Below are 18066 nucleotides of genomic sequence, written 5' to 3' on the forward strand. Positions count from 1 at the left end.
TTTCTTATATTTAATTAAATATAATAAAAATGATAATTAGTGAGATATAATGTTAACAGCCCCTGATTTTTTTTTTTTTTCATAATTCTAATTTAGTTTTATCAAATAATACCTTAGTCGACTATGTTGATTCGAGAGCTGCCATCATATCATCCTTCACCATGTAATTGTTAAGACTTGATAGACAATCATACATGATCTTTGCTTATGGGTGTGAATTGTCTGGTACAGAGAAAGAATGGATCCTCTTGTCAACCTCAATGCAACTATAATCAGGTTTCTTTTTCAAACCTACTTCTTTCATCTTTAATCACACTTTGCTTACCTTGTTCCATTTCTTGGCAGAAGCATACAAAATAATTTAGGATGATGAATCAGCAGGATCTTTCTCAATAAGCAGTTCTGCAAGTTTCTCCCTCATCTTTAAGCGCCTGTGTAAACGGCATGCAGAAAATAGTGTGCTTAGCAACCCAACATCCTCTCTAGTTTCCGGGGTGCTTTGGAGAATCTCATATGCTTCATGTAATCGTCAAGCACGTTCCAGAAGATCGATCAAGCACAAATATGGTTCAAGTTGAGGCTTAATACTTTGCTTGCTGGTCATTTGTTTGAAATAATAGCAACCTTCGTCATCCGGTCCTCCATGACTATAACCAGATAAAACTGCAAGAAAAGTAACTCCATCTGGTTTTGCATTTGATTGCTGCATTTTACCAAAAGCTTCAAAGCATATAGAGCTTGACCATGAGATCCATAAGCAGTGGTCATAGAAGTCCAAGACACAAAATCCCTTTCCGGTAACTGAGAAATTTCTAAATGCCTCATCCACAGCACCACATTTTGCGTACATGTCTAGGAGAGCCCCCTTTACTTCATTTCTTTCCAACTTGCTCTCAGTTGTAGAATTATGAATCTCCTTCCCTTTTTCTAAGGCTGCCAACTGCCAACAAGCTGGTAATACACAAGTAAATGTTACTGCATCTGGATTTACACCAGCTTTTATCATGTTTTCATAGATGCCAAGTGCATCGAAACATTTTCCATCGGAGACGTAACCAGAAATCACAGCAGTCCAAGAGACTACATCTGTCTTTGGCATCATCCTAAAGATATTTCAGCTGAATGAACATTTCCACATTTGTAGTATAGATCAATAAGGGAGTTGTTAACAAAGATATCATTTTCTATCATGTTTTCTCATCATATAACCATGTATAAATTTTCCATACTGACGTTGGGCAGATCTTGAACAAGCCACTAATATGCTGCTTAAAGCAGACAGAAGGTTTAATCCCTTCCATATACATCCTCTTAAGGAGTTCAAAGGATAATTGGCTATTGCATGACGAACTGTAACCACACTCTTTTCTGGTATTTGCTCAAAGACTTCCCAAGCTATCTCTATACAACCCGCATTTTCCATACATTTCAACAAGACCAGAGCCAAGAAAACCATCCAACACGAAATTAAAAGTTAAAAACTTATTTGAATAGAATAAAAATATAATAGCTTATTAAAAGAAATGAAAAAGTTCATAGATTCATTTAATATTTTAGCCAAAAAGAAAATCCTATTAAACCTATCAAAGTTGTCTCACTAGTACAATTTCTGCTTCCCTCATCTTTTGATGAATATAAGTGATCAATTGGGATCCCAATAATTGGGATCAAAATCGTGAAAAGACCAGAGCCAAGTGGTTATTTCATTGTGTTAATGAGCCAAGTTCTCAGTCCCAACACCAACACTAGACTCGACAATCATAAAAACAAAGTATTGCTCATATACTCTCGCTCTGAGTGTTCTCTGCCCACCATTGTTCAGCTTGTTTCTCACTAAACTGCTTCAACTGCATTCATAGTTTCGAAAACCATTTAATTTCTCTTCAAAGTTCATCTCTAAGAGTCAATAAGAGGTAATATTAGTTAGCTACACCAATCAAGGATGACCTGAATGATTTTATTAAGAAAATTAAAAAAAAAAAAAAAAAAAACTAAACTAAACTTTAGCTGTTTGTATATGCAACAGAGGTTGCAACAATAATCAGGTAAACTAGAAGCCATGGTAACAACGAAGCATATTCTTACCAAATCCAGTGATCTGTCATTATCTATAAGTGATGAGGACTGATACTTTTCCTCGGGCAGAGGATATCTGTGGCAGATAGGCTGGAAGATAATATAGGCCAATTTTAATCAGTACTAGCAGAAAAATATAAATATTTTTTGAGTATAAAGTCGTCACAGCATCACCAAAACATGACATGAATGACAGAGACTAGATCACCACAACAGATAAAACGAAGCTACTATGTTCATAAAAATACACACGAAAGAGACCTGAAAAACACATGACCACTATGGCATCACAATTTCAGATTGGCAATGAAATGATCCAACAGAAAGAAAACTGGAATAAAAAAAGAAAAAAGAACATGGTTTTAAATTAAGGTGCTTTTCTAGTTATCCAAATGTAATTGTAATGCAATAAGCTAGCAAAATATTGGAGTAAAAAGAACAATATAAAATTGCAACCTCGTCAAAAATTCTGGACAAGGATTAACCAAAGGTTTAATCTACAAGAGTCTATAAAGTACCAGTTTTACATTAATCTTTGTATGAACATTTATTGAAGCATTCCTCCAAAGTCTAAAGCACCTAGACAAGGCAACATTGTCTTGCATGAGTGCTATTCACAAGTCTCATTTACAGTGGCTTATTATAGATATCAAAAATAGTATAAGACATGTTTTGGGCATTGATCAAGGGAGATGTATACTAGTACAAGGGAAAAAGACTAACAAGTTATAAGCTAGAGGAGCTTGATTAGCAATCAATTTTTTTTCATCTTCTTCCCAATCGCAAACAAAATACAAATTTTCCACAAAACACACACACAGAATCACCAATGAAGCTGGCATTAATTTCACATTATAGGATTTACCTTCCAGATAGGCCGCAACCTATATGGCTTACATATTCTGCTTCCATCATGATGGCTTTTCAGTCCAAAATATTGCCAATATTTTGGGTACAGGTGGCATAACCCGAATCCAAAAACCTGCCCAAAAAGTCTGAACTCGTTCGGCATTGGTTTGATCAAAAAAGTCAAAGACCCAAACCCGAGAAAATGAGAAAACAAAACAGCCAGAACCTGAAAAAACCCAAATCTGAAAGGACCCGAACCCGAACTCGAACCAGTCTCAAAAAGCATGCTAAATGATTATCTCTTAAAATCTTAAAAAATAACTTGAGTAGCCTGAACCCAAACTGACCCAAACTCAAAAAGACCCGTACCCAGAAGCAGCTAGAATCCAAAATGACCTTATCAGAACCCACCCTGACCAGACTGATTGCCACCTCTAATTTAGAAACTGGAGGCAGGGACAAGGTGCATTCCTGGCTCAAACCCACCCTCTTGACTTCCTTAAATGTTGGGGCAAAAGTTGCTCAACATGTTGGACCCATTCATCCCTTGTGCATTAAAGTAGTTCAACAGCCATAAAATGGCAGATTGGTTGATCATAATCTCAGTTGAATTCAAGAAAGTGGAATCTGTGCTTTTATTTCTAAGTTTCTCTGCAAACACAGTTAAGCTGTCAAATAGCATTGAGGTGTTAGACACAGCCCATGTAGCCAAAGCAGCTGCAGCAAAGTCCTGGAACAAATTATTAGGCAAAGACATGATGGCACCGACAAGTTCTGGTTTAGGTGCACAAGAACTGCAGAGAGTCAGAAGGCCTCCGACTGCTATAGCACAAAGGTTTGCATCTATTTCACTGGAGCAGAAAAATTCTAAAATGATCTTCTCAACCCGAACCTCAGAAACCGAAAGCTCTGATCTAACCAAGCCCCAGAATTTATGCTGCTCAAGACAGTTCCAATTGAGAGAGTTCTTAATTAAATGGAAAACAGGCTTAGGATTGCCTCCAAATAAAGAGAACTTCTTCAAGCCAATTTCAAACTGCATTTCCGTAAGATCTGCATAATCTAATTTTTCTATGAGCAATCTGATAATGTCTTCCTCACCAATGGCTAAATCTGAAAGATAACAAAAGACGCTGGACAATAAATATTTTGCTTTTATCCTTTTCCAATCAGAACATTCCTTTAAGTCAGAAGAGAGGAGCTTTGATGGAATGGTATCTGTTTCTTTGTCTAAGATGGTTCTCGAGGACAAAAGAAAACACTTGTAAGCAGTAAAAGCACTACTGACCAAATCAGCAATGGACTTCTCACCCATTTCAGAAGAAGAAAGGAAGCCATCAGAGGAATCTCCTTTTCTTCTGTTAAGAAAATTAAAATATCCATCAAAATGATATGCCAACAATGGCATCCCTGACTCACTTACTTTATCCACAGAAACTGCATTTCCCAAACAACCTGTTGCATTTGCCTCATATGCTAGTCTCGATGCATAAGATAATAAACGTGCACCAACTGGAAGAGCATTCCTTGCCCAGAGCACAAGCATTTCCTCTACCCTTTTATTCTGAGAAAAGATGAAAGTACGAATAATTAATGCTGTGGCAGAACCAATTTCATCATCACAGTCAGCAATATCACAAAGACTGCCAAGAGAAGTAAAGAGTTGGTATCCATTTGACTCAAATTCCTTTGCTATCTTAGATGATAGATCCTCACGGCATATCAAATTACCAGTTGATCTCTGATTACATTGATTCACAAATGACAAAAGAATTCCCTCCAAAGTTTGAAGCCTTTCATCTAATCTCTCAGTAGCATCTACTTCATTGTCATTAGCAACAACATGCAAAGTAGATGTAGTAACTGAATTATCTAAAGCTGGAACAGAAGCAACCGCAGCTCTGGTGCTTAATCCATCTTTCCTTTCACAAGTAAATTGCTCCTTCAGGGATGGGGTAGGGGTTCCCAGACATGACACATCAGGCAAACTCAAGGATGGTGTAGAGTGATCAGGAAGATCAACTAGAAGCAAATCACTAGGAACTTTAGCTTGAGAACTCAACAATAAATTCTGAAGGCTTTCTCTTATAGAAGAAGAAAGTGCATCACAATGGATCAAAACATCCAACGAATGTACCACTCCTTTCAGAACAAGTGTATTAAAAGCTGATGATACACCCCTAACTATAATGTTTTTGTGGTCCAAATCATAGTTGTCCACAAGAAGAAGCAGAAACTCAAGAAGGGAGTGAGTGAAGTCAATATATTTAGGCAAGGAGCATACCATCAATAGCACTGCAGGTTCAATATTCATAACATTGTCCATTTTTTCATTGAAAAAGAGCCAATCATAAAACAATGCTAGCTTCCCATTAGCTTCAATATAATTCTTCCTACAACATTTTAGTAGCCAACCAATAACAGCCCATCTGGGAATAACATTTGACTGAATAATTTCATTAGGCGGGTGGTGTGCACAGCAAATGAACCGGACAATATCAACAACAAGACTCTCTCTCTCTGGCCCTAAAAGAAATTTCTTTGCAAACCATGTCTGATATCGCTTCTGGCTCCCAAGCATCACATGTGAGAGTAAAAACCGCAATTGTGTTTCCATTTCAGGAGTGATCCGGAGTAAAAAGTAACGACTCGAAGTCCTTATGCAATACAACTGTGAAATATCCGAATACTCAGAAGTTCTAAACTCAGTTGGATTCAAAACCAAATCCTTCCATATTGATTTAAACTCAGGTATATGAACCAAATCTTGTAATAATCGAACAAGGTCCCTCCCTATCTTCAAACAAAGACAAAACTGCTCCCTCAACATTTTGACACAAAACTCAATCTCCAATTGCCTCAACATCTCTAGCTTCGGATTACTCAACACCCTACAATGATCAGCTAATAACCGAAGAAATGTATACAATGCACTAGTCAAAACTATAGGCTCTTCTTGTAACAAACAATCCCATTTACTTAAACAAAGACTCACTAACTCGAAACATAACCAAAGATTCCCATCACTAAAATCACCACCAACAATTTGCCTCAATAAACACACTAACAAACTATCAATCCCTACAGCGGAAACATCAATCATTTCTTTAGTAACCCAAATTAACTGATCTTTAACTGAATCAACAAGCTTTCCATACAATTCGTTAACAATTCCAACAAGTAAATTTGAAAACAGCTTGTACCCATCAATGACAATAGCATGTAAGTGCTTGATATGGATTTTGGCGAAATGGGGTTCGATTAAAACACCATAAAGAATAGCTTGATTAAGCAGAGTGTATTCTTGGGGGTTTGGGATAGTTAACGGAAAAGGGGGTCTTAGATTCGATTCGAGAAGGTCAAAAGCTTGTCTTAGAGAGAGTTCTAGCTGATTTTCAGCTTCGTAGGATGCGATTCGAATGAGTTTCGAAGCCATAAAGAGTAGTTTTCATTACCTTATGGACTATCACAGGATACAATGTTAACTCGCGAAGTGGACTTCCGCCGCTGCTTAAAACTACACCACAAAAACGAATTTTTGATAAAATAAAACAATACTTGGAAAGATTTTTGCTTTCTTTACAGGAGAGCGAGAGAGTGGAACAAGGGAGACGCTGCTTGACGGAGAAAGAGTTTTTCTGAAAGAAAAGGGTTAAGCACACGACAGCGTTTCGTTGCGATAATCAAATAGAAAAGAAGAGAGAGACAACGTCCTCAAAATATTTTAAAAATACTCAATCGACTATTTATATAATATATAAACAAATAATAGGCTGAGCGAAGGACATGACATCATTAGAGGTGGCTGAGCACGTGGGATTGGGTTTGAGTCGGCTTTTTAATTAGAGTCTACTCGAATTTCCTTTGTTTTAAGTTCCATTGATTTGAATCATTTTAGAGTTAAGTGATTTGAATTTGAATTACATTGAGTTTAAATTATAGATTTTTAAATTAAATCAAATTGAATTTAAAATAAATTATTATTTACATCAAATCAAATTTTATCAAATATAATTAAATTATTCAAGATTACATTTTCATAAATTTATATTTATTCTATCTTTTTTTTTTTTTTTAAATCTCAATCCTTTATTCAAATTAAATAATAATTATATTTAAAATTTTAAATTTATCCTCACTTTTTTTATTATCAATTAATATCATTACACAAAGTCTAATAAAACAACTATAACGCACCAATGATGTCAGTGCCAAATATTTTGCAAAATATAAAATTTGTTTAAAAGTAATTGACGTCAAATGCTAATGAAAAGGGTAAAACTGAACTTAAGTCTTTAGGTTTTGAATAAAAAAATATTAAAATATATCTTTTTAAAGTTTGTGTAAATTATTAGGAGACAAAGACAGAAGGAGTAACATATTTTCATAACCATGGTTTTTGTTTTTTTTTTTTTTTCTTTTTGCCAGAAAATGCAATGGTTGAGTAGAGGGGTTTTTAGTAGTGAACATATGGTTCGGGTAAAGAGATTAGATGGTTGTTTCTTGGTTTTGCTCAACGAATACTCGGTCTCTATTTTAACTTCTGATATGTCACAATGTAGAAAACTGCATCTATTCAAAGGAACTTATGACAAGGCAACATAAAATCTGAATCACCAGTGGCTGCCACAGGGAAAAAAGATTCCGGCGATGGCTTAAAATTTTTAGCTCAATTTGACCCTATATTATTATTAGTTTTTTTTGGTTCACACCTTCTCTATGCAATTTCAATGACAATGTGCTTGATTTTGACAGGAGGTACTTGCAGGTCAGATAAACTTCAACATGGAGGCGATCCACATTTGTATTTTCTATCCCTTGTTTTAGTGCCTTCGATTTTTATTTCTAATCCGTTGTTTGCTTCTGAAAAATATTTTCATGGAATTATCGACATTTTTATTTTTTATTAAAATTGTATATAAATTTGATAAAAAGAAATATTATATTTAATGTGTGAATACAAATTATAACATTATTTTTATATATTAAATACAAAATAAGTAGATATATACACAAATTTCTGATCTAAATAAAAATATACGTGAACGTTAGAGAAGAAAAAAGGAGAGATGAAGTTTGGAGTACAAATTTAACGATGAGACAGAACGGGAGAATACAAATCTGAAAACACTAGCCCATAAATGCACATGGCATCAGCTTTTAACAAGCCTAAACTGAAATTATATAAATCAAAAGAAAAATGGTTCCTGCAGATTTCATTTGCTTATGAATTTACATGGCAGCTACTTTCATCGTGAGCCAGCAACCTACTATGAATTTACATTTGTCACCCCTCAATCCCCCACCCTCCCACACAAGGTACATATAGGGAAAAAATGAAGTAGAATCAAGTGGAAAAAAAATATCAAAGGGGGCAAAAATAAAAGAAAACCCAATCCAACCTCTCTAGTTATCTCACTTAATACCATTTCTGCTTCCCTCAACTCTTGATGAACATAATTGAGATCCCAATAATTGGGATCAAAATCTTGAAACGACAATATTACATGTACACATGGTTATTTCACTGTGTTAATGAGCTATGTCCTCACTCCCAACACCAACATTAGACTTGTCAATCATGCGGACATTGTATTGCTCATACACTCTTGCCCTGTTCTCTGCCCACCATTCTTCAGCCTGTTTCTCACTAAACCGCTTCCGACTGCATTCAAATTTTCAAAAACCATTTAATTTCTCTTCATTATAACCATTTCTAAGAGTCAATTAAGATATAATATAGGATAGTGACACCAATCAAGGGTGATCTAAAGTCTAAAGAACATGGTTACATCAAGGACATCAAGTATGTGTTTGTGTTTGTGTGTGTTTGTGTGTGGTTGTGGAAGTGGGAGTGGGAGCGATACAGTTTGAACTAAAATCATATTCAAAATAGAGTGAACATGATTCTTCACCTAATTTCGTTCCCATGCACTTAGTGCAGAGACAAAAACACTGGTTACAAACTTAGCAGTTTGGGATGCATTTAGGAGTGCAATTCAAAGCTTATGTTCATTTAGCTTTCTGTCAAAGCCAATGCCAAACCCAAGCTAACATCAGGCTTAGTTGAGCTGTTTATCTACACTTTCTTTATTCCCATATTATTGTCATCTTACTGATTTTGCTTATTACAAACAGAAATGTCCACTCCACCAAATCCCTCTCAATTCCTCATTATTCCAGATAGATTGTCTAATAATTTAAAATTGTCATCGAGAGTAAAGCATAACATACCTGAAGCGAACTCGCTTGAGATCCTTGGCACCTCCTGGTAGTGAGGTAAGTGTTATATACACACCAGGTTCATCTTGCTCAACCCATTCATTCTCATTTCGAGATTCACCTTCTTTTGTTCTGCCTCCACTTTTAGTTCCTGTTTCAATATGGCCTTGTTTGTTATGGCCCAAACTACGATTACTAGCAGTGTTGGACCCATTAGAAAGCAACTGGCTGCTTGATAAATTTGAATCTGGTTCTTGGCACGCTATTTGACCATTCAATCTTTCAATTGAAACACTAGAGACATCATTGGAAGCAGGGCTGGAGCCAAACGAAGAAAATGAAGGTGATTTGATGTTCCTTGCAGCCCCCACAGGCAGTCTTTCAGCCATATCCTTTAACTGTTCAGCATATCAAATACCATCTACATCAGTAGAAAGACGATGAAAGTGTTGGAAGTCCAACTAACTATTAAACTGGCTTTTGTGGTAAATTGAGCAATTATCTAAATAATAAGCAGAAAGAAAAATATAATGCACTCGTAACATTATGCATCATGGATAATACTCTTGTTACAAAAGCATTTAATATGCAATTAGAAGAAAAATACATCTAGAATCTATATGAGCACTGAATAGTAGTTTAGCATTAATTTTGAGGTATGGATAGCTTCCACATGCTATCCAGTGAAAACCTGTGTGATTCCAACTTCTTAAAAGAAAAACAACTGACAGACATGATGAGAGGAACAAGAAGGGATTCAGAAACTAAATATTCAGTTAATTTTGCATTGATTTTAAAGGGCAGAACAGGCCAGCTATCTGTTTAACCAGAAAAGAAGGAAAAAGCATCCACAAAAAGTGGAGTATAATTGAGCTTGAGCATTCTTATGATCTTGTCACATGCTCAGTTTGTTACCTAAAGTAAGCAAAGAGCTTTAGAATAAATAAGAGGAAACCAGAATATAAAAAACCAGAAAAATGATTTAATATAGCTAAGACAACAAACAAAAGACAAAAAGTTATAGTTAAAAGCATCGATCACTCATAAACAAATTGCAAGGTAGAGATTTAAAACTAAAGTTTTATTAAAATAGATATCCATGGACCGTAAACAAACATTAATCTATCTTACTTGGGCAGTAAGTGACTTGATGACTTCCTTTGCTGCTTTGCATTTTGCAGTCTCCTCCTCTGCAATTGCTATTGCCTCCTTCAGCTGTTTGGTTGTTCTTTCCAGCTCAACTTCTTGAAGCTGTGCTTTACGTGTAAGATTCTCCACCTGAGAGATAAAGATTGGTAAGGCATACTGAATAAACACTGAATAACCTATCAAGAAAGTTAAACAAGCTTGATGAAAAAAGGGTACAAGAGTAAATCTCCTAAAACTGAAAAATATCCTGCTGAAATCAAAGCTTAGCATCTACTTTGCCAGCCCATTTTTAGCTCTTTGATTTTTCTCCTTCCTCATCTATTAACATATTGGCTGAGAGAAATCTTACTACTGGAAGAATTTACTGTAAAATAGGAAGCCATATTTTGACCATTGATTTGAAAGAACTCAGAATTTATTACATCACTTTGCAAGCGCACCAGTTTTAATGCATTCATCACACTCACTTCAGACAGAAATCTATAATGCATGCTCATTTGTTATCTAGGCATCATGAATTAACAATAATATCAAACAAGCATATCAGTCACACCAAGAAAAAGACCAAGAGAAATGGGTTTTCAAGATCTAACCACTCTCATGGTTACACTTAACAAAATAGGATGCATTCAAATTTTGAGAAAAGCTTCCTTCATCTTAGCTACAGACACATTAACATGTAAAACAAAAAGACAATGCAATTTATTTAGGTATTTTATTGTCTGTAATTTTGCTAATTGCTTTTTGCTAAAAAAAGAATGTCTGAATATAAAAGAAAATTTTTCTTGAAGAATTACAAATTAAAACTGTTAACTATTTTGGATAACAAAATTTTGATCTAAATTTCTTATTTTATTTGGAATAATTATGTTAGAATTGCTGCTGCATTTTAATTACTTGTTCATTTTTAATCAATGATGATTTTAGCAATTCTTAGGAAGCAGGATATAAATAGGAAAATACAAGGAGCAAGAACAACAATCAAAGGGAACCTTAGTCAAAATAAATAAACAAATCTCCACAACAGTCTTGAGAAGTAGAAGAGACAAAATACCTGTGCTCTTAGTCTCACAACCTCTTGACTAAGGCTATCATTGGTCCTCTTAGCATCATCCACCACTATTTTAGGGGAGGTGAGGCCTCCAAGAGTTGGGGTTGGTGTTGTTGAACGAGGAGGGCTAGGCCGTCTTGATATTGGTGACGTTGCACGAGAAACAATTCTTGATCCAGGAACAGAAGCTGAGAAAAACTTCTTAGATGATCCAAATACTGGATTAAAAGATTTAGAAATATTAAGTGCTCCCCATTGGGAGCCTCCATTTGGAACTGGAGAGACTCGACTACTATTAAATTCTAGCTTCTTGTTTCTCTTTGATCGGCTTTCACCTTGCTTCAACGATTCCATTGATGAAAATCTAGCAAGTTGTGCACGAGATCTGGAATCCAACTTATCATCTTTATCAACAAATTCACTAGTACCATGGTTTATGCTTCCTCTTCTACTTACAGAAGATTGAGATGATGCCTCAGTTTCAATAGCTTTCCTCAGTTTATTGAAACAATTATCACATACACGATAAGGTTTGTTGGGATTTGGAGCCATGGAAGCCTTAAGACACTTCTTACTGCTGCATGCATGACAAAAGGCCAGTCCACAATTATAACAATTGTGACGTTTTCTTTTGAAATTAAACGGGAGGCGACAGCCAGAACACATGGACTGATCAACGCCCGAAACCCATTTATGGAGACAGATTGCTGCAGTGAAGTTAGTGCCACAAGCAATACTTTTGACTTGCTTGTCTTTCAGAGCTTCTACCAAAGTTGGGGAGTTCCTATCATCAGCATCCCCATGACCTAATCGACCGTTTGCTCCCTTCCCCCAAGTATAAACTTCAGTTCTGGAAGTCAAAGCTGCAACATGATAAGCACCACAAGAAATCTCCTCAACAAAACTCTTAGAAAGCTTTCCTTCGACACGAGTAGGAACTTTTCCATCAGCTTGTGGGTTTCCTAGCTGGCCATAAACAGGACTTCCCATAGTGTAGACATGCCCTGATGTTGTAAGGGCAACTGTCAGACTGTGTCCACAAGCAACTTGACAAAAGTTTGGTTCAACAAGAGCAACACAAGTAGGAACAAGTTTTACTTCCTTATCCCCATGCCCAAGCCTGCCTTTATCCCCATCTCCCCACGTAAACAGTTTCCCTGAGGAACAGTTGCTAGAACTTGAATTTCCAACCATGACTTCAACAACTGCAGCAGTGTGCCACACTCCACAAGCTGCTCGCACAGTGCGGAGACCCTTTAGGGATTCCACTTCCCTTGGTATTGAGACACTATTCCGATCTCCATGACCCAAGACACCAAATGTGCCATCACCAAAGGTAAACAATTGACCTGCAGAGGTTACTACAGCTGTATGCCAGGGACCACAAGAGATTGATGACACATGTATGCCCTCCAAGGGCCCATTCACTCGTTTTGGCACCCAGTGACTTACTTCATTTCCATGACCAAGAAGACCAAAATTATATGTGCCATTACCCCACGTGTATAAATCACCAGAAAGTGTTACAGCACAAGTATGGTACTCACCACACGCTACAAGCTCAATGTTAGTATTACTGAGGGCATCAATAAGCTTTGGATGCAAAACATCAGAGTCTACACCATGCCCAAGCCGGCCTCCAGATTCCTCTCCCCAGGAGAAAACCTCCCCCTGCTTGGTTACCAAGGCAGCATGTCGACCACCACATGCAACATTCTGGACATCAAGTACAACAGCAGATTCTAAAGCTTTGGGCAGTAAAGAATCCATTTTTATACCACAACTGCCAACTTTAGGAAGTCCACCACCCAAAACACCATCCCCAGTGCCTTCACCCCAAATGAAAACATCACCCAAGGCATCACCATCATCATGACCAGACCCTTGGCTTGATGAACTAACTGCACTTGAAAGACTAACCCTAAAAGCATCCATTGCCATTGTTTTCATGTGACCATGTACAGTATCCGATCCTCCTGAAGACAAAGAATGAACCGAAGCACTAGCAGAATCTGGAAGGAAGAAACCCTTGGGGGGAACAGCATATAACATTACATCTGAAAATGCCTTATCCAGACCATTCTTTGGAGGACTTTCATACGGACTATGAAGGCGAAGGTGGTCCCCACCATCCTGAATTTAAGTAGACAAAAAGCATATTAAATTTACAATCTAGCAGTGTTAGACAGCAGATTCTGTAGATAAAAATTGAAACCATACCTTCTGCAAGCTATCATTACTACCAAATGGAGAATTCAAAGGTGAACTTCTTCGTGTGTATGTTCTCGGACTATTTGCTTCAGAAGGAATGCCATCACTTCTTGATTCTGTTCTCCATTTTCTTTGGTGGCTACGAGAGATTAATGCTTTTAAACCACTAAACCAGACTTCAGCTTCCTCTTTATCTTTGCAGATCTAGTAAATGATTTTATTCAGAGAATTAAAAAAAAAAAAATTTAGCCCTTTGTATATGGCACAGGAGGAGGCATGCAAGTATGCAACAATAATCAGATAAACGAGAAGCCAAGGTCACAAAGAGGCACATTCTTACCAAATCCAACGATCTGTCATTATATCTAAGTGAAAATGACTGATACTCTTTCTCAGGCCGAGGATACCTTTGAAAGATAGGCTGGGAGATCATAGACCATTTTTAATCAGTACTAGCAGAAAAAAAAAATTTAAATGAATATAAAGTCATCACAGCGTCACCAAGACAAGACATGAATGATGGACATTAGACTACCACAAAAAAATAAACAGAAGCCAATGCGGTCAAAATAATAGACACAAAAGAGACCAATAAAAACACATGACCCCACTATAGCACCCAATTTCAAGGTTGGAATTGTCTGCATTCCAATATGCTGACCCAAGTGCAGAAGTAACATGATTGATGGGCAATGCAATGATCAAGCATTAAAAAAAAAAAAAAAAAAAAAAGGAAGATGCACATCCTTATCATCATAATTTGAAGTTAAGGATCATTGTAATGCTGCTATAGTGAACCAAGTGCAGTTGTAATGCAATGAGATAGCAAAAAATTGGAGTAAAAAGAACAAATTTATATTAACCAACTAAACTTGCAACTTTGCCTAAAATTGGTGAACAAGGATTAATCTTGCGTGCAGTGAGAAAACCCTCTGCTCACCAAACATATGTACGTTCGAGTTGAGCCTGTAAAATGACCACGTGAATAAAATGCACTAACGGTTGCCTCCCAGGACCCCACTTCAGCCGCAATATTGCTTAATTTCAACCCAGAATAGAAGATTGTAGATTTCATGCAAATGTAGTCAATTCCACATCAGCTTGTATAAAATTTAGACAATTGTTTTTCAAGTTTCTTTAAGGAAATAAATGTCAATGTATAATACATGAATGATGAATACTAAAAATAATTTGATACACATAGTAGAGCCATAGAAAAGATAAAGAAAATAATTTAAAATATCAGAAAAAAAAAGAGAGTTCCCTTTATGTTTTAATCACATGTAACAGGCATGAAACCATCTCTCAATCATGCCAAAGTAGGCACAGATAATACACCATCTCTATAGAAAACCACTTACAGTGCGCTGCCCAGATATGATTCTGGACACATGACTTAGTTTAAGATGTTTCTCCTCCTTCCCTGAGAACCATATTAAAACAGACTCATCCTGTAAGCAGAATAACAACCAACAATTTAGGACTTTTAGTACAAAAAATATAATTAAATAATTAGAGCAAAACAAATGTAATGTGTTATCATGCAGAAATGGTTACTTCTTGTTCAAGTACAAATAGTTTGGAATTCCCAAGTTGGCAGTTGGAAATAAGAATAGTCTTCTTACCAGCTGTTTTGAGCCTGACTCCCTCTATCTAATACAGGTATTTGAGCTAAAGTGCCAAAGACAAAGGAACAGCACCAAATAGTTTTAGACAAAGTAAAGGGTTATCATGCAGAATAAGACTCATTTCTATTCAAATAAAATTATTTTGGATGGCTAAAAACTAGTTTTCACAAGCTTGTCCATGGCTTGAACATCATGTGTATAACATTACTCATTTTCTATTGAGGCTGATTGATAATGAAGAAAATTATGCACTAGAACAGATACATACTTTTAAGGAAACATGTTAAAAAGTTCAAGCATGTGACTGGAAAATGGGAAAACTTACATTTGAAAGGCGGAAGGGACAAAATTTTGGTTTCCCTCTTCTTCCATACTTCAGCAGGCATGCCCCCTTCTTCAGAGCAGTAATGGCCTGTTATAAAGAGTATCCAATAACCTCACTTGGGCATATTTAGCAAATTTGTAGGTGGGAAACATAATTATAGCTCCAAGATGAATTTACAAGTAGCAGAATGACAAATTAGGAAAAATATCCACGGCATTCATCAAATTATTCAGAAAAAATACTCATTATAACAGAAGGGCAAAAGGAATTATGGGAAGAATTTTTAGAGATTTCAGAAAAGGAAAAGGTTGTAATAATAAACTAAAACAATCAATGCATGATAGAAGCCACTAACAAGATTCCCAGCAAGAGCAGGGGCAGTTCCCCTAGACAAAAAATAACTTCAGATTACATCCCACCTTGACTGAAGCACCAACACACTAACTCTCAACATCTAAGCTATCTAGTTTCCAACTTATCTTGAACCAGACACATATACATTTACATTTGCCTCCAGCCTACACTTCAGAGGGCTTAAATCAGGAACTCCAAGGATTCAAAGACAAATGAAGGATTCCCATTAAGGAAGGTTTGCGGATATGGATGTGCCATAGAAAATATGACAGTACCCATTTATTGATCTAGTGTTAGATATCAAATTACTTAGCATACTTTGTAGTTAAATCTACCCAAGAATAAGAAGTATTTGAATTACTCATAGTAGACAAAATTATTTCTGGTCTGCCACACACTCTTTCATCTGCAGTAGCACGTGACATATCACTGTATCTGTCATTGACTTGTTAAATAAAAAGACATGTCATGAGTTGTTAGCATATCTTAAATGCAGCCGCATGTAACAATATGTGTCATACATAGCGTCATTAATAGGTTAAGTATTTAAAATGGTAAGGATAGAGGCTGCTCAATGTATCTATCACTCCCCGCTTCATCACTTATGAATAGTGCAACAGAAATGCTAATCAGCCAAGAAGTGTCGTTACTCAAGTAGCATATCTGGGCCGTTAATTTGAGTGCAGCAAGTTAAGTAGCAGCATTATAAAATGCCTACAATTTTACCACTCCCAGAGCATATGGTGCCTGGTATTTCCATTCACTTGTCACAAGATTGGCTTTAGGTGACTTGAAATAGCAAATTCTAAGATCATTCAATCAATGCAATACTAAGATCAGATGGCTTCCCCTCTTTACTCAAACTCCAAAAGTCCAATACTAAAAGCTTTGCAAGAGCAAATTACAGTTAAAATAAGCTGAGTATTACTAAGGGAGCTTGACGCTACTCAAGTTACAACTAGAATGCCACTATTTTTTCTATTTGATCCTACAACTAAGCATAATTTACTCATACACATCACTCAAAAATCATTAAACAGCTCAATTGCTCCTAAAAACCTCGCCAAATATAAGGCACCAAAATTCGAATCAGCAATTTCAAACAAAAATCAGAAGAAAAAACTAAAAATAATAATAATAATAATCCACCAAACAAAGAAATCAAACTCACTAATTAAAGAACAAAGAAAATCGGTAAAAAAAAAAAAAAAAAAACCTGCTCGATGTCTCTTTCGACGGGGCCGGTTCTGCTAAGATCGGAAGCCAACCTATCCGTTCTAGACATAACCGAAACTACACTTTACTAAACCAAAAGAACGACCCCCTAAATCCTACAAAATATTAAGGGATCCAAAAAAAAAAAAAAAAACTGACCCACTTAAGAAATGTTTGAAATAAACTCATCCGTTTTCAAATCCAAACCCTTCCATCCAAATAACCCTTTACTTTTTCCTTCTCTCCACAGCTGAACCCTAGCTTCAACCCCTCAAATTCCACCCAATTTCCGAGAAACTGGGATTCTAACATTACGAGAATTTCACTAACTCCAATCTCACTTCACTTTTCCACACCTCTTTTGAAATTGTAATCTAAAACAGATACGGAAAAAATAAAGCTTTACATAGCGAAAGTAGCCGAATAAAGAGTGAGAGGAAAAGAATCAATTGAGAACGAGGTTGGAAGTGAAAGCAGGGAGGTGTTTGGGAAGAGAGAAAAACTGGGAGGAAAGTGAAAGGAAAAAAAAGGGGGATAGTTGGGAAAATGTAATATATGATCAGATTAGGTGTTGCAGAAGAGAGAAGGGAAAAAAAAGAAATAAGAGAGGAAAAAAAAAAAAAAAAAAAAAGGAGAAAAGGGTTAAAGAGAAAAAACAAATAGGATAATGCTAAATACCAAAAATATTTTTAATCTGAACTTGTTACTGCTTTGATAGAAGTATTTGCTTTGTAATAAAAATTTTATAATTTATTTTAATTTTTGGGTTCCTCTCTTTGGTGACTGAGAAAGTTGTAAAAAGAAAGAAAAGACAGTGAAATGATGTTACAGAAACTGAACACTAAAATATTAGTCAAATTTGATTGAATTTGTTTGACTCGGCCGAGTTGAGTTTTCCCTTTGCGAGTTTTTTTTTTTTTTTTTTTTTAATTTGCTTTGAATAGTCAATACGATAAAAAATGATTTATTCATTTTCTTTTGCGTTT

General features: G+C 36.0%; 2 protein-coding genes and 1 pseudogene across 8 annotated transcripts; all 3 read right to left on the reverse strand.

Moving 5' to 3' along the window:
- Positions 1–205: 205 nt before the first annotated feature.
- On the reverse strand, positions 206–1423 carry LOC111285671 (pentatricopeptide repeat-containing protein At5g27110 pseudogene; annotated as a pseudogene).
- EMB2739 (embryo defective 2739) lies at positions 1101–6647 on the reverse strand. Of its 4 annotated transcripts, XM_022875228.2 has the most exons (4): positions 3152–6647; positions 2942–3058; positions 2086–2166; positions 1443–1847 (listed from the first exon to the last, which is right to left on the reverse strand). In XM_022875228.2, exon 1 carries the CDS (start codon positions 6359–6361, stop codon positions 3425–3427), a length of 2937 nt encoding a protein of 978 aa, XP_022730963.1. In that variant the 5' UTR covers positions 6362–6647; the 3' UTR covers positions 1443–1847; positions 2086–2166; positions 2942–3058; positions 3152–3424. The 4 variants fall into 4 exon arrangements, with proteins under 4 accessions (XP_089618162.1, XP_022730963.1, XP_022730960.1 ...); XM_089762036.1 differs by lacking the exon at positions 1443–1847 and adding an exon at positions 1101–1401 and having other exon boundaries at positions 2942–6647; XM_022875225.2 differs by having other exon boundaries at positions 2942–6647.
- Positions 6648–8067: 1420 nt separating this feature from the next.
- LOC111284201 (PH, RCC1 and FYVE domains-containing protein 1-like) lies at positions 8068–17650 on the reverse strand. 4 transcript variants are annotated; one of them, XM_089762039.1, is made up of 10 exons: positions 17240–17650; positions 17082–17142; positions 15512–15598; positions 14499–15009; positions 13899–13979; positions 13568–13762; positions 11351–13480; positions 10279–10425; positions 9160–9545; positions 8068–8590 (listed from the first exon to the last, which is right to left on the reverse strand). In XM_089762039.1, exons 4-10 carry the CDS (start codon positions 14631–14633, stop codon positions 8458–8460), a joined length of 3207 nt encoding a protein of 1068 aa, XP_089618165.1. In that variant the 5' UTR covers positions 14634–15009; positions 15512–15598; positions 17082–17142; positions 17240–17650; the 3' UTR covers positions 8068–8457. The 4 variants fall into 4 exon arrangements, with proteins under 4 accessions (XP_089618165.1, XP_089618163.1, XP_089618164.1 ...); XM_089762037.1 differs by having other exon boundaries at positions 14920–15009; positions 17082–17650; XM_089762038.1 differs by having other exon boundaries at positions 17082–17650.
- Positions 17651–18066: the final 416 nt, after the last annotated feature.

Source organism: Durio zibethinus, chromosome 6, assembly GCF_047325235.1.
Source record: "Durio zibethinus cultivar Kanyao isolate XHJ-2024 chromosome 6, ASM4732523v1, whole genome shotgun sequence".
NCBI lineage: Eukaryota > Viridiplantae > Streptophyta > Magnoliopsida > Malvales > Malvaceae > Durio > Durio zibethinus.

Excerpts from the sequence above, each read along its gene's own strand:
- LOC111284201 (XM_089762037.1), bottom strand. The coding sequence starts at position 17,150 with ATGTCTAGAACGGATAGGTTGGCTTCCGATCTTAGCAGAACCGGCCCC. Across the intron at positions 13,481-13,567 it reads GTAATGATAGCTTGCAGAAG|GATGGTGGGGACCACCTTCG; the intron begins GTATGGTTTCAA and ends ACTTAAATTCAG. Across the intron at positions 9,546-10,278 it reads TCAAGTCACTTACTGCCCAA|TTAAAGGATATGGCTGAAAG; the intron begins GTAAGATAGATT and ends TATGCTGAACAG.
- EMB2739 (XM_089762036.1), bottom strand. The coding sequence starts at position 6,361 with ATGGCTTCGAAACTCATTCGAATCGCATCCTACGAAGCTGAAAATCAG.